At 38.9% G+C, this 21,901-nt stretch overlaps 1 protein-coding gene and 1 long non-coding RNA gene across 12 annotated transcripts in view; one reads left to right on the top strand and one right to left on the bottom strand.

Annotated features, from left to right (window-relative positions):
- Positions 1-21,901, bottom strand: part of CADPS (calcium dependent secretion activator) — a 459,608-nt gene that overhangs the window by 95,784 nt on the left and 341,923 nt on the right. For 2 of the 10 annotated variants that reach the window (XM_077858238.1, XM_077858232.1), the window contains exons 15-20: positions 21,651-21,714; positions 21,112-21,235; positions 18,691-18,759; positions 17,802-17,819; positions 6,278-6,384; positions 1,011-1,031 (exon numbers count right to left, since the gene is read on the bottom strand). In XM_077858238.1, coding sequence (XP_077714364.1) covers positions 1,011-1,031; positions 6,278-6,384; positions 17,802-17,819; positions 18,691-18,759; positions 21,112-21,235; positions 21,651-21,714 — 403 coding nt within the window. The remainder of the gene's footprint in view (positions 1-1,010; positions 1,032-6,277; positions 6,385-17,801; positions 17,820-18,690; positions 18,760-21,111; positions 21,236-21,650; positions 21,715-21,901) is intronic. The other 8 variants (XM_077858239.1, XM_077858233.1, XM_077858240.1 and 5 more) reach the window with 5 other exon arrangements.
- On the top strand, positions 2,230-12,158 carry LOC144289810 (uncharacterized). 2 transcript variants are annotated; one of them, XR_013357784.1, is made up of 3 exons: positions 2,230-2,523; positions 5,801-5,958; positions 11,508-12,158. It is a non-coding gene; the product is annotated as an uncharacterized LOC144289810 (long non-coding RNA). The 2 variants fall into 2 exon arrangements; XR_013357785.1 differs by lacking the exon at positions 2,230-2,523 and adding an exon at positions 4,812-4,896.

Raw genomic sequence — 21,901 nt, 5'->3', positions numbered from 1 at the left:
CCATGCTTTTCATCGTTCCAGGCCTGCCTCAGAAAGTCTTGATTCTGACCTGCTGGTCGAGGATGCAGCTGCAGAAATGACAGACGTGGAACTTCTGTTCAATTTACAATAATCCAGTATGTTTTGAGTCATGCTCTTTATTACCGTTGTTGGCTGGCTCTTGCTCTAAGGTATAAGAATTTGGGAGTTTCTTCACTGTGTTTATGGGTTTTCTGCTGGTCTAACTTGAAAATTTGCAATTGTGGTTCACTTATATCTACATATCTGGGCTTAATGGTCTATAGTCTCATACAAGCTCAGCAACTCATATACCTCTACACATTGGTCATGTTACTCCTATTTCTCACCATGTCACCAAACTTTTGAGTCAAAATCTCTTTAAGCAGGGAGCCTCTGGTTTTGCATTCTGTTTGTAGGAAAGGTCAGGTGTAAGCTAGAAAACACTCAGTAAGATTGGGACTTACTTTTCTGGGGGTTGGACACATATGTACATTGAAAACCAAAAAATATCAGTGAAGTAACTCATTTTCATGCACGTGGGTCCTTAGAAATCATTGTGCAGGGTCTCAGGGGCAACATTCACATCGGACTGGGCCAGATGTGAATGCCATTCAAAGGCACGCATGCATGTTGACTAATCATTTCTGGCAGGGAGCATGCAGAATGAGTGGCGGTGTCAACAGGCCCCCCCCCCTTTTTTTTCTGATTTCAAAGAGAGCAGAGAAACAAAAACAAATTGCCAGCCCCTTTGTGTCCCCCATCCCCCCCACCCGATGCCGTAAAGTATTTACATTGGAAACACTTTCCGGAGCATTCACCAAAAAAAAAGATGGGAAGGCGATTGGAAACATGAAAGATGATTATGGAAATAATTCCATAAATGAAAGAGTTTGTTCAATGGCCAAGCTCTTCTGTGATTTATTCGTTATTTGGGGGGATATTCTAACAGCCACTAGGAGGCAGGATCAGGGGTCCACCTCTCTTCTTTCATGATCTTTCATTTTACTTACTTCTCCTTTATCAACATGTGGCTGGTTTGCAAATTAAATGGAAAAAATCAAGTCATGGACCATTCTGCAAGGTCAGCTTGGCTGGAAATAGACACCTGCTTTTTCCATTTTAATTTACAGTAAAACCTCACTGATTCAGAGTAGTGAGAGAAGAGGGATGTTCATTTGTCAGCAAAAAACCTAAGTTATGGGGTTTTCTAAAAAGAGGTAGCATTTTATTGTTTTCAAATGCAGTCTGTAATTGGGCACCAAAGTAAATGGTATTTCCTGATTACCACACAAATATATCACAAATGTAGAAGCTTTTTAGAGAAACTTCTAATAATTGTAGACAAATTGATCTATAAAATGAAGTCAAAGAGATAGAAGCTTTAACTTCAGTGGGCCTGGGATGAAATCTGTGAGAAAGGCTTTAGAATTTCCAAAGAAAGTTGAGATCATGTCAAATGTCCTACTTAAGAAACACTATAAGAGCCACATCTGCAGTTGAATTGTCACAAGCATTTAAGTCTGAATTGATGAGGTTTTATTGTAGTTTTACTACACTGGCATGAGAGCCCTGGGGTTTGGGGCTGGCTCCACTGACCATTTGGCTATATCTGGCAGAGGAAGAAATCCTCCACCTCACACCCAGAGCTCTCCCAGCCACCTGTCTTCTAGGCAGAGACCTTCTAAATATTGGGACTTACTGGAGTCCCACTCCCACCCCCAACCCTATATATAGGAGTGATGACTCTCATCCATCCTGATGCAGGATATTTGCAAAATTCACAAAAGCACACCAAATGTTGGTTGCTGGTACTTATTCTTTTGTTATTTGATTAACTTTACATCTTCAGGGTGAGTCCAAGTAAACAGTTACTGGGGAGACTGAGTTGCCTTCCCAGACATGATTTTGCTCTAGGATGACAGAAAACAAAACAAAACAAAACACAGAACAAAAAAACCAATCCTAAATGTCTGAAATTAAAAATATCTTTGCCCAACCTTATACCTGGTTATTACCAGGTTTATTTACAAGTTGCAAACCAGAGGCCCTAAGAAGCACCCACTTGTACTAGCTACAGAGAACTTAGTCCTTCTTTAGAATTTAATAAAATTGAGCAATTGTCTATAGTTGTTGCATTAATAGTCATGTAGATAGGCAGCCTTACAAAGAACAATGACTACTGTGATGTGAATTATCACTTTAGAAGTCTGGCAGAGAAGCTTAGGATTCTAGAACGAAGACAATTTAAATATAGAAGTTGTAGGAGAAATGAAGACCAAATCTATTTCTGAACGCCCAAGGTCATTCCTCCAGAACTTCATCATCAAGCCTGACTCTCTGAGAAGGAGAAAAAGATTCTGGCAAGGACAATAACAACCAAAAAACCATTATCATAATTTCAATCAGATGAAAAGAATCTGTGTGACTGGGTTGAGCAAGGCAAGCTTTAAAATTATAACAAAACAAAATAAAAAACCCCACCCAAACCCAACAACTATATTTATTTAATGCTTGCTCATACAGGTGAATGCTATTTTTGTACATGAGTTAACTCAGGGTTTGTGGGCATCTAAAGTCTTTGGAAATCTTTTCCAAAGACAATAGGGAGGTGTACTTTGGCTTCTAAATACTTACCCGTAGCGTTTCATTATTTAAAGGCAAAGATGTATACTTTAGGAATACAGTCCACCACACTGAACACATTGTATATTCTGTACACAAACTACATGTATATATGTACCCCTTTGTATACCACAATACATATATACATATACATACGTATACATAGAGAGAGAGATTGGAAAGGTGGAGCGATGATACATGAAGGCATAATTCGTGTGTGCACATGTGTGTGTGAATAATGTAGGCTCTCAGAGCAGAATTAAGCTGAAATTAGAGATAAATAGGACAACTGTTACTGTATCATGCATGAGTATATGTGCGATGCATTTCTAGCTGATGAGAACGTTTTCTCTTGGGGCATTTAATTACTTTGTATTGGAATTTAAAATGGTACCAAGGATCATTATTTTTTTGGTGGGGGAAGCAAGTCTACTTGTCATTTTCATTTGTGTGGTGCCACCAAACAGCACGGCTCTACAGCCAAGACCCATGCTTAGGATTTAGTGATTTTTGAGAGTTTATTAAGCACTCAAAATATACAGTGAGTACTGGTTAGTAGAAAAAAAATCTTCGTACTTCATTCTTTGGGCAGCAAAACCTCATCTTAAATGTACCAGGGCAAATTCTACTTCTCTAGCTGTAGCCCAGGAGCTCTTGACCTAACTATACCTTGAAATCAGCTGAGCAGCTTTTAAAAATTACTAATAGGCGGCTCCTCCCATGAGATTCTGATTAATTGAGCTGGGGTAAGGCCCTGGCACCAGCAATTTTTGAGAGCTTTCCAGGTGATTGCAATCTGTAAGTGAATGCTGAGAACAAAGGGTGGTACCTTTCTGGACCACTCCATCTTGAAATGAACCCCGTCTTCTTTCAACACGTTCTGTCTGTACCACCCATTTGGTACTTTTCACATAGGTTTTGTCCTTTTCATGATCACATATTCATATATTTTGTTCCTTAGCAGCCAAAATTTGTTGAGAACTTACTATATGCCAGGCATAACAGACGATGCTTTACTCAATGTGGCCTTCCATCCCAACAATGACCATCTGAGGTAGATTCTATTGTTATCTCCCACTTACAGGATGGGACAGGTTAAGTAACCAGGTTGAGATCAGAAAGCAATGAGGAGGTAAAGCTGGGAATTCAAACTCAAGCTTCTCTGGCACAGAACCCGAGCTCCTGGCCACTCTGCACCATATTGTTTGAAGCCCAAGACTACTTTATGTCTCCTTGGCCTTCCCAAAAGCACTGAGGTAGTAGCCTCAGTGCTCAGTAGATAGGTGGCTTTTGATTAATGAAATTTTTGTGACTGGGTGAAATTACTAATTCAGGAAATAATCTTGCACATTTATCAAAAACCAAATTGAGCCTCCAAATTCAAAGTATGCTGAAATTTTCAGTTTTAGCTCTCAAAGTCAGTAAAGGAAAGTAAAATTGAATTTATTTCTACTCTATTTATTTACCCTGGATGGGTTTTGGATGGGTAAGACTAAAATATTTTCACGATGATGGTTATTAGGGTAATTTAAGAGGATGATTAGCACTCAGTGAAAAAAGGGCTTTGTTGTTGAAAAGTAAAAAAAATAGAAGTCTTCTTTGGAATATCAACTTCTCTTTGGTACCTCTTTTGAGTAATTTGGGAAAATATCCATCCTTTCTTAGCCTGTAGCAGCCTCAGAGAATAACGTGGTTACAAACCAAGCATGCCTGTCATTTTTCTTCTTTTACTTAAAAGCACAGCAGCCCAGCTGTGACTTAGGAAAATATCTTCTTCATATCCATGTCTTCAGAAACATGTAGATTTGGTTCAGCATCATGGGAAAAGCCTCAACATCCAAGTCAGGGGAGGGCCTCTGGAGATGTTTGGGTGGACACCCGGAAAGAACATACTTACCGTCACTTAAACCTCAAAGGCCCCCCCCACATCTGAAAGGGACATCCTACAGGATGCAGTTGAAAAAAAATTCTAGCCCAACTTAATTTTATGTCTGGAGGTATGTCCTAGTTTCCATATTTGGAGGGTGTTGATCTGGCCCCTCTTGTCATTCCTGGTGTGCACTGCTGGGTGCTGTAGGAGTCAGTTACGCTCACCTCAAGGGGTCTTCACCCCATCCTCAGAGGGTTTTGAAGGGAAATCATGATTCTTTGGCACTCTCTCTATATATAAATACTGTATATATGATTCACATACAGACAGTTGTAGAAGAAGATTAGTATCACTCTGGCCAGCTACTGGTTACGACGGTTGGGTACTCATCTGCTGTGAGAAAGGTAAGTACAGACGGACATAGGAAACTAAGACAGGCTAAGGACAGAATCCAGGCAGGTGGGAGGCGCGTGTCGGGATGTAACTGCAGTTGTTGTTAGGTAGGTATATCAATCAATTGCTTCATGCACGCACAAGAGAACCCCCACATTTACCCTGCCGTGGAGGGCCACCATTTCACAAGCAGTCCACTGGAGGTTGCTGTTACATTCCTTGGGTCAGTGTTAGAAAGCAGGAGCACCCAGGAAAAGTCCCAGTAGAAGACATGGTACTGAAAGGGCATGCACAGACTATGACAGCAGGTGGCTGGCTCATTCGGTTTAGTCACATACCTCTTTTCCCTGCCACGATCAGCCATGATTGAGTGGAACAGTAGAAAAACAGGGAGGAAATTTAAATATGCAATCAGGCATTAGTCGGGACGATTGGATTTATGGTGTATTATATATTATTTAACTATACTGTCAATTCTCATTTATCATGGGAATGATCATTTTAAGTGCTTGAGAAATTGCTTTTATGGAATGCCTTGTTTCCCCTTTTGCTGTAGAATGGAATGGAGAGGAAGAGTGAAAATTAGTGCAATTTTCCGAAAGGTTATTTTTAAGAGCAATGATTTTAAATCTTAGTTTTGAAACAAGAAGTGATAAAAATATTTTGACCATAATGGAGTCTTAGGATCTTTTTTTTTTTTTCTTTTTTTGGAAGGGTTGGGTTGTTTAGGTCCTTATAGGTTTGGGATTTGATTAGCCTTGCAATCCCTTAGTTTACAATAATTATCAAAATGATCATTTTGACAGTGGCTCATAAGAAAAAAAAGGAAAAAGTAAGCTGTATCTATTTAGATGTATGTTGGCGAATCGACAGGTTGAACAACACAGAATAATTCACTTCTGTTACTACGTTTAGCAACCTAGGTCATCCGAGATTAACAGATGAAGACTTTGGTGCAAGCAGAGAGTAAGTTACAGAGATAAATTCAAAAACATGGCCTGTGATCCACACACCAAATAAAAGAAATAAAAACAACAGTGGCAGCAACAATGACAACCACAGAAGACCAAAAGGTATTTTGTGTATTCTGGATGATAACCATATGCTGCTTGAGTAAATTATCTTTAAAATATACTCACCTCTTTTGCTGGTTGCTAGAAACATCTGAAAAGTTAAGCTGAAATGGAGAACATGCTACCACTTTTTGCTTGCTTTTAACAACCTTCCCAAGGCTTCTCTTTGCAACACTTCCACTTTCCTTCTCTTTGCAAGGCCAGTTAAAAGAAAATGGGTGTTAAGGCATCTTGTTCATGTCGCTGGTAGGATCAGTTCTGCACTTTCCAGCTAAGGGACACCCAAAGAGACATTTATTTTCCCGCCATGCCTGCTCACCTCTGCGTGGTGCTCCTCATTCTGTTGGAGAACCTCAATGACTAGTTCAGCAAGGCGGATTGTGTCCTCGAGCTTTTTGGCAGGAGTGATTAAGCGGCCTACATTTTCTGTGGTACAAGAATTTGTGTTAAAATTCAGCGAAAGCCTCAGGCTAGGTTTGTGGCCATTAGAACTAGTGGATAAGAAATGTCAAATAGTTACCAATTTTTTTTTTTAAGTTTCATGCAAATGTTAAGTGCCACATAATTAGTAGTGAGCAAACCATAAAGCCATTTTGTTATTATCACCATCGTCATTAGAATACATATTAAGAAAAAGCAGTGCTCCAGCTTCAAATTTGCATATTAAGCTTCATTAAGTTTATGACAGCCCATTTCAAATTTAGTGACATTTTGTACACACGTTCTTTAAAGACAGCATAAATGTACTATCTTATATCACTCTCTAGACCGTGTTCGTGCTACCTGAAGTGGGAAGCTTACTCTTGATTGCTGTGACATTTGTTTCCTGGATTTGTCCCTGGATATTTGATACTATAGCATTGTTTTTCATTACAGGTCTGCATGTTTAACAGGTATGGGAATGTTCATTTTGAACAAGCAGAATCAAAGGTCTGGCTGTTTTAAGTTGTCCAGGGAGGAGATTGAAAGTTAAGGGACATTCCTGGGCCATTAGGTAGAAGGTGGGATAGAATCAGTAAAAGGATGTTGGGAGTAGATTACTGGATGAACTGGTGGAAGTTTGTGCCACCTGTTGGTACAATTGAAATTTTATCAGGGGGGTGGCAACAATGGACTCAAAAATATTTCTTTGAAAAAAAAAAGTCTTTGTTTTTATTGTGTTGAAAGCATTTGTGTTTTTATCTGACTCAAGAATAAATAGAACCCTGGTTGATTTTGAGTCTTTTGTAGAGGTGAATTCATGGTTTGCTAAGGTCACTATGTTACCAAAAATTAAACATTTTTTTCCCGGAGGGTAAGCAGTAATATTTAAAATACAAAGGTTTCCCTAGCCAATCAAATCGCTTGAATTTAATCAGTCTGCACTCATAGGAGATCTTCCATTTCATGTTGAAACTTTCAAACCTTGAAGCCTCAGAGTCCTTTGGAACACACAGAGTATAATGGCAATACGGATCCGTTAGTGTGATTCCACAGGCAGGTATATGTGTGCACAAAAAAGAGTGCCAGAACGTATTTTTATCTCCTCATCTAAAGCAGATGTATTTTGGCTTCAGGGTTTTTCTAGCTAAAGGAAATTATTCAATACTTCACAGGAAGATTTTGTTGTTGTTTGTGTTGTTGTTTTGGAGTGGGAAGGGTTTAAACAAAGTTATGAGTGACTGTTAATTTACAAAAGAAACTTAAGAGAGCCATATAATGTTCCTTTGTACATTTGTTACACAGGCGATGAACATGTCAGATGATTAGTAATTTGGGATTTAATAATGAAAGACAAATTCAGTGAAACACTATGCAAAGAGAGTTGTAGCCAATGGAAGCTAAGAATGGTAAGATGGGGTTGTCAAGGTACTCCAAGTTTCAGTCCAACAAGGTCTGATGACTGGTGTGAAAGTGGGTTTTCTGGATTCAGGCCAATGGAACGCTATATTGTCTCTACCATGCACAGGTGGAAATGTGGCTGGATATGGTTAGGGCATGAAGGTGGGAGTGCTGGGGAACATAAATATACAGATGAGGCAGGGAATGTCCAATGCTCAGAGGAAGGAAATATGCAGAGTTTAGGGTCAATAGCTCATTGCCTGGTCCAGAGCAATAAATATGTAGAGAGAGAATGAGCGACAAGATTGACTTCTGCACTTTTGGGGCACCTGGCTTATGTATAATTTCATAAATGGGCTATCATAATTTCATCAGGAGACTTTCAGGCATTTCTACAAACATACTGTGTATATATGTTTGAGTAATATGTGTAGAATGAGGTATTTGCATTTTGATAGTAAATATGCATAAGCTACTATTTTTTATTAGTTGGTATTCACATTTACACATCAATTTGCAAATTCCTCATCCTATGCTTATTACCCATTCGACACATACACCCACATACACACATCACACACTTACATACATTTTCTAGTAACCAGACAAGCCTGCACATTAATACAAATCTGCAGGAAATCCCACTTGGGGCACATCTTTGAAATCTCTAGCTTTAAGAATAAAGAACATTGTCCTTTGCATGGAATACTCACCAAATCTAGGGGAATTCTAACTGCATATGACATATGATATAGACAGGAAGTAATTCCCACCAATATTTTTATTTACTTGCATTTAAAAGCTGTGAATGATATTTATGTTTGGAGAAATCCAAGATGTTTAAGCTGGGACCACCTGAAGATTTGTTTTAATATGCAGTACTCTTAGATTGACTACAATATATATTGATAGATACACATAAAGTGTATATGTGCACACAGCCATTCTATAAGTGTGTGCACATGTACACAGATATGTGTATGCCTGATGTATATATACAAACAGTATGTTTAATAAAACCTTTTGTAATTTTACTTTAACATGAAACTATTAAAATAAGCAGGTTAAAGACCCTTTAATCTAGGATGCTTGATCTTCCAATTAACCCATGTAGCAGACTTTCATTTACTATTAATTAGCTGCAATTCCATTATCTGTAGATCAAGCCACTTTATTGAGACATGACACTATTTTCTTCTTCATTTGCATATCTAACTGACTAGCTAAATGGCAAAAACCATACTAAAAACAACTTTTCTAAGATGTTGTCTTTAAAGAAAATATTGTGCAAAATCCTCTAGCATGTCCTCCCCCCCATCAGAGGTCAAGGAGAAATTTGTGCTTAGACTTGATTTTTTTTGTCACTTCCGCTGTCTTGAAATGGATTGCAACATTCCTATCACCCAATCTCATACTAGCTGGAGCACTGAAGAAGAGGGGAACAAAAGCTACAATATACTTAGTAAACATTTCATACACAGAATTGAAGCTCATAACATATAAAAAAATAGTCATGCAAAATGTTATGCAACAACAATGTTATTTTGTGCTGACATTGAGATTTGAAAATGTTGCATATGTCAGACATAGCTGGACAAAAAAATGTGGACATTTGGAAATAAATGCTCTCTTTCGACTGTCTCAAAACCTACAGTGTCAAACTTGAGAGCCTGAGCCTCAGCTTAGTGTTCCAAACCGAAACAAAATTTCAAGAAGAAAAATGAACAGAAAAGCAAACGAAGCTAGAAAGCTGCTGAATAAAGTAACCGTAGAAGTTTACAGTACTTGGTTTTGGCCTAGGCATGCCTTTGAGCCTCTGATAAAACATGCTGGTCTGCTTTTGGGTGGGTGGAGGAGGCCCAGGAGGTGACGGGGGAGCTGCTCGGGTAGGTGAGGAGAGACAGTAAAAAAGGAAAGAGACAAGGTGACTTTCACAAAGGTGACAAGTAAGATGACGAACTCTGAAAAGAACAACCAAACAAGCAACAGTGATGAGACACAAACCGAGAGCTGCCGCTTTCTTGGAGTTACCGCAATACTACAGAGGTGTGACATTGTGTGACAAGGGACGGGACTCTTACCAGCGTCACCAGTACCGCCCTACCGAGACACTCAAGAGGCTGAATGCAAACACTGGATGCCTTTATCCAGATGGATACACATGAATGATGGTGGCAGCATCATCAACAGAAAGAAGATACACTTTGGTTCAATGAAGAACGCCTCTATGTTAACAGCTGCTTCCTCTTCCCAATGATTAGACTTGATGGATTCATAGCCAGAAGATCTGGCTCCTCACCCTCAATATGCTACTTAACTTTCTTACATAACCTTTTTTACCTTCTTTTTAAGCTCCTTGTGCTTCAGATTCCTCAGCTATGAAGTGAGACTATTAATATCTTTTTTTATATACCTTGTGGGGCTGATGTTAAGAGCAAATAAAATAATGCCCGGACAGATCTCTGTAAAGCCTAGGGTGTCTACAAACGTTCACTGTTGTCTCCAATGCTGGGAGAAAGCAGGAATTAATTGCTTTACAAAAGCAGATGAAGGGCCATTATTAGTTCAAGTGAGCTAGGGAATATTCTTGCTCCCTTTGTGGAATTTCAACATGTCAAAATCTGTCATTTTGGGGAAAAATGTGTGGTATCTGATTGTTTCCAGCTCATTTAATTATTTTCAATTTGGAATTCTCGTGGCTTTTATATTGTGGGTTGAATCATATATAAAAACTTGCCAGCTTATCAAATATGTTACTTGCTATTCCAAATGTTAGAATACTGTAATCAGCACTTGACCCATCTGTCATGTGGTTTACGATATCAGCACAGCAAACATCCTATAACAATAGCCTCTCCTTCAATACAGACACGGAGCACTATCAGCTTCTACAATTCTCTCTCTCTAATGAGTGTCTCATTAACCTTAGACCTGCTCCTTTTTAATAGTTCCTCATTTATAAAGCAATCTGTATGGTGAGGGGGACATGCTACATTGCCAAGTTTGCTTCTGGGTTTGCTTGAATTTTCAACGGGGAAAATGAATTTTACTGCAGGCTGATAGGAAATGGAATTCTAGCAACATTAATAAAAATACAAGAATTAAGGACAAACATAATATTCTGGTAAAACTATCGATTGAAAGTAGAAGTTGATGAGGTCTTTTGCTTGTGGGACTACCTCAGTGTTTTGAGTGCAGGACTAAAAAATATTATCTACCAGTCTCCTCTTATTTAAATCTTTTGTTTGGAAAAGATTGTGAATAAGTAGAATTTGGAGAAATCAGTGTTGAATTAACATTATTTAGAGGAAGGCAACTACTCATCCTTTATAAAAAAAATTCTTCATATTTTAATATTCTGTTAAAAGCTGGTTTTCCACCTACAGCTAGCTGTGCTGAAAGTTAGGTACATCTCTGGTAATGCATTCTCATGGCTCTTTCAGCAAATGCATGTTACCTGAGCATGTAATTCTCATGGCAACTTCTTACTCATTCTCACCCAGATAGCTAGACCAGTGTAGAGAAACACTTGACCTGGTGGTTTACAAAACAACGAAGTGTCCCCGGGCCAATCCATAACCCCCGAGGCAGCAGATACATATTTCAGCGGAGTGGGTCTTGATGAAAATTCGTAAAGGGATTCCCTCCTGCCAACTGCCTGTCCAGAATTCTGACAGTGAGGTTTGCCACCATAGAAAAACAAGCTCCCTCTTTTTTTCTCCTCACAGAGCAAAACAAAAACATCATACCTTGGTTTCCAACTTCATTTACCCAATTACCATTGCTCATGTTTACACAATTAAATCTGCTTGGCTTCCAGAGAGAGAGTTAAATGTGACTGCAGAAAAACAAAAAGAGAATTCCTCTGCATGCTCAGCTAAGCCAAGGAAGAGAAGCATCCAGGAGCGAGAGACACTCCAATTAGCCCTTAAATAACCTGACCATCTCTGCTTCCAGCGAGTGAATTGCCAGTCTCTGAAATATCATATGAGAGATGGATATGGTTGATGGAAAGCCCACTTACTACCAAGTTCCAACCTATTGACGTGTTGCTGAAGATGCCAGTGTTAGTGTTATGCTCTCACTGGAAAGAACCAGCCTGCAGCAATTTGTTACAATTTGGGAGTGGAGGGGACAAGAGCTGGGGTGGGAACAGAAAGTTAAGCAGATAGCCACATTCTACTTTCCAGAGTACACTGCCTCTCTAAAATGATGGCTCCATGGACCACACATGTAGTGCAAGGTTACAACTCAGCATGCCTTCTTCAGTGAAGTTATCCTTTATATACACTTGACGCCTTGCATCTTCATCGCTGCCTTTCAGAAAATTTCATCTCTAGCACAGCACAAAGTATATGGTAATAAAGATGTGGATGAATCATGGATTGTTTTCTCTACTCTTTTCATGGTACCTATCTTTGTCTCTTCCCTATAAGGACATGGGTGGCATGGCCTATCTATTCTATCTCCAAAATGTCTCTTGATTTTCTCTTTCACTGTTTTAGGTCATGTGCCCACATTCTTGCTGAGGGGGTAGACATGCAATCCATCTCATCATCTCCACCTCAACTGTTGCTGAAGACTGCCAGCCACTTTTGGTCCCTTTCCTCCTCTGAAGTTCATTGTCTCTGCAGCAGGCATACGAGTGACCTTGTAAAGCACACATCTGAGCCTGTCATGCTCCTACTTATACACCTTTATGAGATCCCTTTATAACAAGAGTTATACCTTCATATGCCATAACAAGAGAGTGCCTTTTTAACAAAGGTCCACCTCCTCTGTTGATATCTCTACTTGAACACCCTTAAAGGCCCTTAAAAATAGCAAATTATATTCAATGTCAGTCTCTCCCAATGCCCAATGCATTTTGCATTTCTAGGGCCTAAAGCAGTGCCTGGCCCAGCAGGTCCTCAAATATTGGTGGAAGGAAATCCTCAGTGGATTCTACCCAATGCAGTACTTTCATGGAAAAGCAAATATTCTGTGGTTGCAATAGGCATATAAACTATATAGTAACTTTATCTGTTACTAAATGCTGCTCATTACTTAACAAATATATAACTTAAACTTCCAAACCAGAGAACAACTTTGGGTATCTTGATGCAATTGAAAATGATTTAAGATAATTTAAGATACTTTTTATTTAAATTACATTGTATCAACAAGAAAGAAATAATATCATTATAGTATGTTTCTTCTCCAATTTGGTATCTTTGTATCCCAAATCATGCTTTGCCCTTAAGACTGAACTATTGCACCTAAGAAAAATGAACTAAATTTTGGATGGATACAGGGTGGACATCTGTTATTCATGCAGGTACAGTAAACTTCCTCAGGAGAATTGCCTCTCTGCTCCAAATGGTTCTGATGGGAATATCAAGCAATAACTCCTACAAGTACAAGGGCAGTCATATGAGGCAAGCCAGGCCAACCACAGCACCCTGTGCCATCAGGGGAAATATGATTGGCTCAGGGATTAACATGTGACCCAAGCTGGGCCAATGAGGCCCTACTCTGGAATATTACACTACTGCCTGGAAAGGAAAATTATTTTTCCTCTAGGATTGTTTGCTAGGATAAAAGCCTGGTGCCTTCTCTACCCATGTTTCTCCCAACCCCCTTATCATGACTCCCAGTCACATTAAAGAAGCCTGTCAGCAGTTGGAGAGATCAAAACACACTAAAATTCTTTATCCTGTATCCATGCATTCCCAGCTATATGGTGCAAAGATCCCCTTTCCTTGATTAAGTTTTTTTGTGTTTTTGTTTTTGTTTTGTCACTGGCTATAGTAAGAATCTAGCTTTTAATTATTAAATATCCAAGCAGTCCCCAAATAAGCTTTCCTGTATATGACCACAAGCTCTCTGGGGCAGGATATTGGGACATCTGGAAGGATGATCAACAGAGGTAAATACTTTAGGAAGGACAGGAACACCCCAAAGAGTTCTTCCTGAGTCACTAGTCTTTGACTCCCAGGAGTCAAAGACATCTCGTCCTGGGAATGCATCAAAGACCCTGGCTTAGGTAAAATCTCCCGTGCTGCATTCCTGTAGCACCTTACATTTCCCTTTACCATAGTCAGCAGAATGTCATTACTTGTTTTACACTTGTGTTCTCTACCCTGTCATAAGCTCCCAGGTAGGCATCATGACTGCTTTCGCTTGTGGCTCTGGTCCCTGGCAGAGCTCCTGAAACTTAGTGGGTATTTAACAAATATATGCAGAGCTTTATTGCAATGCTTTATTTTGAAGTTTATGATAAAAGGAAAAATCGTCTACCCCCTAGATTTTATTGACATCCCAATTGCAATCACTGGGTCAGTAGCTTTAGCATCATGTGGGAGCCTCTTGGAAATGCAGATTTCCAAGTCCCACCCAACACCTACCAAATCAGAACCTATGTTTTAATAAGATTCTCAGAGATTTGTGTGAACACGGAAGTTTGAGAAGCTGTGTTTTATATTCTATTTCCAAAATCAAATAATATATACTACACATCTGGTTTTAGAAGTTCCTTTTTAAATAAGATAAATAATAACAGCTAAATTATATAATGAATATTTACTATGTGCCAGGCAGTGTGCTCAAAGCTTTATTTGGAATATGTGTTTTGATCTTTCCAGCAACTTTTTTGGGGGAGGAACCATTATCAGCCCCTTTTACAGAAAATAAAAATGAGGCTTAAAGAAGTTAAGAGACTCATTGAAACCAAAATCGTGATGTAAGTTTTTGGTGTAACAATCCTGAGTGCTTAGGCTGGTTCTGAAGTAGTGTTTTCTGTGATTTGTACATAAAGGATGCAAACATGTGAATACTGGGCACCAACAGCTGTCATATTGAAAACTCATTCCAGTTAATGGATTATGGGTGGAGCCACTATCTTGTGGCTGAAAGATAAGGCAGCCTAGGGCTGGGGCAGGGGGGTTCTGAATGTGTGCAGGACCTTGGACCTATAAGAAGTTTGACTGGAGATAGGAGAAGATACAAAGGGTTGACTACAGAATCTGCGTGGCACTCCTTTGGATGCATTTGGCTTGCTCCAGCAGGTTTCTCTCAACTGTAGCAAAAAAACAAGTCCTCAGTTCTTTGGCAATCTTAAAGAATCTCAGCTGCTCAGAAAGACTTCTCAACGAAAGGATTTTGACAACGATCTGGTCCTAGAAAGGACTGCTCTGTTTTTTGTTTGTTTGTTTTTGTGGTCTTTCTGGATCAAAAATTGTAGATACTTTTGAACTTAGCTACTTAAAGAATGGATACTATCCAAGTTGGAAAGGCTGCACAGTGGAAAGGAACAAAAAAGGGATGATGTTTGAATTAAGAAAGATCTAGGTTCAAATCCTGCTTGAGAAAGTCACTTATCCTCTCTGAATCTGTAAAAGGGGCAATAATGAAGCCTTATTTATAGGACTAAGGTACAGATTGAATTAGATTCTCCATGTAAAGTCCTCAGCATAGTGCTTGGGCCCATAGGTGGGCTGGCTATCTATCTATCTATCTATCTATCTATCTATCTATCTATCTATCTATCATCTAATTATATAAATCCTTGGCATATTTGAAGGAAAAATTGTTTTATTTCAAGTTCCAGTAGAATCCTTATGATGCTTAGAAAATTATGCAAGTATTTAGCCAAGAATTGAAGCAAAACAGCAATAGTAGTGTAGACTTTCTCAGAGCTTACTGGGTTCAGAACGTGTGACAGTTTAAATGAAATGTATTTAAAATGATAGAATTCATTTGCAGGAGTCACAGCTTTTCTTTCATGGAGTAGCAGCCTTTTACATCTTTTTTCAAAAAAGATACTGTAATTAAACAGAACATTTAATTTCTAATAATGCCACCAGACAGAAAGCATAAGTCCACCAAACTGCCATGTGCAGAGTCCCATAGTTTTTTGAAGCACAGCTTGTCTAAAGGACTCAGTAGCTCCACCCCAATTTACACAGGTGACTCCAACTGTGCCCTGCCACCTCCATCAGTTGGCTTTGCATACCCATCTGCGTGTTTTTGTTTTGTTCCCTGTCAGGAAATTGAAGAGGGAAGGGAAGAGTAAGAAAAAGATTTACAAGTCAGGAAAGAAGCAATTAGGATGATGATTGTAGTTTAGGTCTGCTTTGCCTTGAAGAGGCCTTGGACATCCCAAGCTTCAAACCCATCTCTGCTTTGACCTTAACCTTTTAGGTCTAGTTTTACACTCTTCCTGCCACCCAGTCCATTCTGTCTATCATAGTATGGACAGTATGATTTTTCTGGAGTGCAAATTACTAAGCTGCTCCCTTACTTAAAAAGCCTTCACCTTTGGAAGTGAGACCTGTGGAGTTTTTCCCTTGTAAAAATCTATATGCATGCAAACACTGGCATAGATTCCAGGTTAAGAACCTCTAGACCATGAGATACAGTCTGAACCCTGTTATTAAGGTATATATGAGATCTTGCCTCCTACGTACATTGCCAACATTAGCACCCATTACTGCCATTGTTATACCTTGTCTTGTAATCACATTGAATTACAGAGTACTTAAGAGTGTGGCCTCTGTCTGGGCTCAGATTCTGGCTCTATCACTTAATCTTCTAGGAGTGTGTTATTTAGCCTGTGCTTCGGATTGCTCATCTCTAAAATGGGAATAATAGTAGTATCTATCTCATAAGAGTTTTTGAGAATTAAATGAATTAATACATAAAAAGCCCTTATAGTCATACCGGGCACATAATACACATTGAATATGAATTGACTTTTTTTTTTTTTTAAAAGAATTACCTATTTTTATTAGCTATACAGTTTTATGCATTTGCACATATTATTCTATCTTGGATGCCCTTCCACTTTCCAATCCCAGCTCCCTTTCATTGATTCTGATTTATCTTTCAAGATGCATTCTAGCTCACTGCCCTAGTGAAAACTTCCATAGTTTTCTGATAATGCACTCTTACACATCACTCTATGAATTGGTGTTGCTAGGTACTGAATTTGGAATTTACACTCATACACCCATTTGTATAGATGCTCCATTAGGTTAACAGCTATTTCCTTCTTGTTTACTAGTCCTTGACTTTCACAACTGTACCTGGCATATGGTAGGCTCCCACTAAGCACTTGTCTAATGAGTGAATGAATAAATGAATGAATGGATGAATGGATGGATGGATGGATGGATGGATGAATGCATACCTTCTCTTTCAGGGGGAGAAAGGCTCACGTGTTTTGAACATAGGTTTGTGAGTCTTCCAATACCAATTGCTAGCTTGATGCTCGGCATGTGCACAAAACTGCTTTCTGAATTGATCTGAAATGCATTTAACTTTGATTAAATGAAATATGTTTAACTTTGATAAAATGATAATTATCTTTTGAGGATTTTTTTGACTTAAAAAAACAATGATCAATAGTATGTACTTATTAAAGTTTCACATTAAAGCTTTCCTCAAAATATGCTCAGAAGTTTGGGGACCAAACAAGAAGAAAATTTCCAAAGCCAGAGAATTCTCTAAGATCTTTCCTCTCATGAAACTTCCAGCAACAGCCCCTGCTTAGCCATCCTTTGCGTGCATCCTGTCTCATCACACGATACATACAAGAACAACATGGACACAACTTCTCTCTGTCTTGGCTGATAAACATTCATCAAAGAACACAAACTTCTCAGTAGGCAGAAAACAGAAAAAAGGAATGAAAAACAAAGAGAAAGAGTAGTTTGGTTCAGTAACTTTCTTTTTTTTTAAGCACATGAGGCCAAATCACCGAATACTGAAACCAAAGATGAAATGAAGCCCCGCAGCTAACCAGAATTCTGTTCCTTCAAAGCTTATGCCTTTATAGAAATTCTGCTCTATCGAGGTCAACATCTAATGGGCAAGAGATATAGTTAGACAGCACAAATTAACTCCTTAAGTATCATTGCAACTCCACATCAGTCTTTGGGAGTCCATACGTTAAGGAGCTCTTAAAAAACAAAAACAAAAACAGAAACTCAATATAACTCAACAGTCCTGATAGTTTATAATGCATAATACAGTTGGTTCACCTGCGTCCTTTTGATTCTCTATTTGAAAGAGAGAGCACAACAAGGAGAGAAGAGAGAGAGAAACAAGAACACATATGCAGGATTAATGAGCAAATGGACCAAAATGCCCCCCACTTATGTGTGATACATGATATTGGAAGGAAAAGGTTGCCCTTGGGTTCCCACCGCCCCGAAGTGTGGGGGCCAGCAAAAAAAGGCTCCTTCACAGAGGTGGAAAATGCTGCACAAATAGAAAATTAGTAAAATTAAGTTTAATGTGAAATCAAGCTATGAAACATACACGAACTCTCCAAGTGACAATTAAGTCATATGTTCTAGCCAGAGCTTATAGGACAAGGACAAGTCAAAATCTCCAGAGAGAACAAGGAAAAGCTTCCCAGCTTGAAAGAGAACAGACAGGAGGCATATAAGATCTAGTTTTTATAGAGAATGGACCACCTTGTGTGATCATACACCCAAAATAATTTGACATCTTAAACATGGAAAAGAAGGCATGATTTTGCCCCCACTGTCCTTTATCTGACACCTAACGCATTGCTCCCGGCCTAGCGGCTACCTTTTGATTGTGTACCAGTGACAAGCACTTTACAAATTGGGGTTACACACAAGCAAAGTAAAAATGCATTCAGGTCACAGACAGAGAAGAACTGAAAAACTTACGGACAAATCTGAGTTTATCACAAACAAATGGCTTAATTGTCTAACCTGTTTTAGGCTGATAAAAAGTGACTGGACTTCTCACACTGGGTTTCACAGACAGAATCAACAGACAAGCCAATGCTAAAAAACTTGAAGCAAGGAGAGTGAGTTGGTTTGGATCTGGATTTTCTTGAAATAATGAAAACAGAAAGAGTGAAGACAGCATGGCGAGGAGGTGGTAGGTACTCACGAATGGTTAAATCCATCACTTGGGAGGCCAAGCAGAAGACAGGATGCTCATACATTTCTCTCTTTTTCCCTATAAAAGAGGATTTGGGCATGCAAGAGGCTTAGGTCAGAGGTAAAGAGGTTAAAGGTCATAGGTTAGAGGAATACGTTACATTAGCTCAAAGGAAAATAGCCACAGAGTATTTTGGGATAAACACAGGATAAAAGAAAAAGGAGTTTCAAAATTGGAGATCTACTGGATTAACCATTCAGCATGCCGTGAGTCACGAGAGAGATTGTGACCATGATTTTACACGTCTCTTTAGAATTGTTTGCAAGAGTACAATGACCAAAAACATCATGAGTAGAGGGAAACAGAATTTCATTGATTTAAGGCTCCAAGATACTAAGGATTTCAGACTTTAGTATCTAAGGCTCTTGAGGTATTTCTTCATAAACATAGTCTCCAGCAATATCACTACAACTTCTTTCCAAAATTCTCAGGGGACTAAGCTGTTAGTGCTCACAGAGGGGCTCAAATGTGAAAATGTAAGATTTCTTTTCTGAGCATAGGATCGGAACCTTGTAAAAGAAAGTTGTTTGGTAGTAATATCTTCAAAGCTGCACTGTCTCAGCCTACGGTGGACTATGTTCATGAAAGAAAACCTGATACATGCAGCCAGAGGATGTTGGGTTGTCTGAATTAACAATCCCAGCATGCTTTGAAATTGGTGTCACAGCCACTTTTGCAGAGGTAACGTCAAAAAGTGGCTGAGCCAATCACGGACAAGGAAGGAGAGAAGCGGAAGAGAGCAGGTAGTGTGGAATGAGGTACTTCTCTGAAAAGAGAGTTGGAAAAAAAAAGATTGGTTTCTTCAAAGAATCCCCAGACCTAAAAGTCACAGTGCAAAAGATAATTAACACAACCAAGAAGAATTGAGGCACAAAAGGAAATTACAGATCAGCTGATCTACTTTGGAAATGAATGCATTTTTACTTACAGATCTTAAAGTTTGTTTTTGGATATATTTATCTGAAAGAAGAGAGCAGATCTTACCAAAAGACTAGTAATAGCTAGACCAAGGCCTACGAGGCAGCAGCCATGGCAACCGAACGTTTCTTGATCCCATCCCATCTCTGGCCTTGCCTAGAATTATTAGGTAGGTACCTGGTTGACTTTACCAAATACAACCAATCATTATGTCCTGGGAAGGTAAATGCTAGAACAATTATTTGCTAACAGCCCTTTAATGATCTTCTTGTTCCTCTATTTTTGTCACTCATTACCAAGTCAAGAGTTGATAAACATCCTTTTAGTGCCCAATTCTTAAGTGTTTCTCCCTGGGTGCATAGCAATGAATTCATTACCACTGGTACACAATTTGCATTGTCAGACAGACAAAATTGAGAGAGGGAGGACATGTAATGTACAGAACACTGCGATTTGACATGATCTTAACCTAATTCTCTAAGGAAACAAGGACTTCGGCAGGGTAAGTGATAGGGTTTTGGTGGTTGGTTAAGCCTTTTTTTTTCCCCCCAGTCAAGTCCTGAAGGCAGACAATGGGCATTTGCTGGTTTTAGTCAGGTGTTTCACATGTGAGAGAACATCAGATTCCAGAATGCGGACACATTGAGTTTTGCACACAGAACTTCCACATTTATACACTTACACCACTGGTCAAGTTGGGTGTGGTTTTCAAATCACCCTATAGCAGCCAACAGGGTAACAATGAAAAGTGATTAATACCTTTGCAAATGAATAGGTCCCAAAGAACCATATCTTCTCAAGTAGAGTTTACTCAAAGTGCCTTTTGGGTGATTACTTGGTCATCAGTGCCTGCTTCCCTAAAACTTGAGAGGGCAGTGGTAACAACCATCCTAGGTCTGGAGCAACAAGAATGAATGAGATCTAAAGCAAACCAGGAGCCATCAGAGATAGCTGGACACTAACCTGCCATCGAGGTTGAAATGTTACCAAAAGACAAGATACTTTCAAGGGGCAAGAAAGAGTTAAGCAAAATCTTGATGTTGTTTCATTCCATGCTTGTTCTACCTCCAAAGCTATCAACAGTGGACAACAAAGTGCTTTGTTTTCCTCTATTTAGAGAAGGTAACAATCCTACAGAACTCTTTCATAGGAAAACATTAGTCACAGAGCAAACTTAATGCCAACACAGACTCTCAGAAGGACCTTAGTTATCTGATAACATCCTATATTCAGTATTCTTCCCCTACAAAGACTGTTCCCTGGAGCCCCTGTTCTTAATTCATTTATTTGGCCACAGCCAAGGAAGCTTTCACATTTCAAGTGCTTTCAAGTTTCAATTTAACATACTCAGATGGACCACTGTTTTCTGGTGCCCGTTAGAAAAGACAGACTCTTCCCCAGGGAGCCATACCAAAATTTAAATAAAAAACTGGGGGCAGAAGGGAGCCTTACCTTCGATTTTAGCATATTCTGATAGCCGGGAATAGTTGACTAAAGCAGCCTGCTCTAGACATTTCCGGATGACTGTTTTTACCTCCTCTTGTGGTACGGGGGTCACAATATCTTTCATCAAAACCTTAAGGTGGAAAAAAAAAAGATTATTATGATGGTTCAAACAAATGTGTTACTCATTTTATTTCTTAAAGAGCTTGAGTTTAAAATGAGTTGTGAATGCCTCCTTTTTGACTTAGTATTGATTGAGAGCCATCGTTAAAAAGAAAACACAGAACTGTAAAGCACAGTTAGGATGGCAAAGCCCATCTATGAATCGAGGAAGGGCCAGGAACATATCTTCAATATATGCTAACTATTTGGGAGTCTGGAGATAAAATATCTAGAATTTTGGCAGTTTCCTCACATTTATTCTGGTATTTGATGAATGGTAAACGAAGCCTTGAAAAATGACAAACTAGGTCATTCAACCACAATATTTCTTTACGATCATATTCATGTCTGTATATATGTAATCTGCCTTTTACTTTCATTCTTACCCTTTCCAAGAGTGATAAAGTAGCTTTTAAAGCACCTTCAGGTCGACCAAATGGAAAGCAATACCTAAAAAAGAGAAAATTCTTCAGGTTGCCCAAATATATTACATTTTAGCATGAAATATGCTGCAATTTGATTCCTATAGCAACTCTTTCTGAGGAACAGAAAATGCTTTTTATTTTGTCACGTTGTGTTATGTTAATCTGAATTCACACCATATATGTGTGTATATAATGTATATATGTGTATGTGT

This window comes from Canis aureus, chromosome 19 (assembly GCF_053574225.1).
Source record: "Canis aureus isolate CA01 chromosome 19, VMU_Caureus_v.1.0, whole genome shotgun sequence".
NCBI lineage: Eukaryota > Metazoa > Chordata > Mammalia > Carnivora > Canidae > Canis > Canis aureus.
This window is presented reverse-complemented; position numbering and strand designations above follow the sequence as displayed.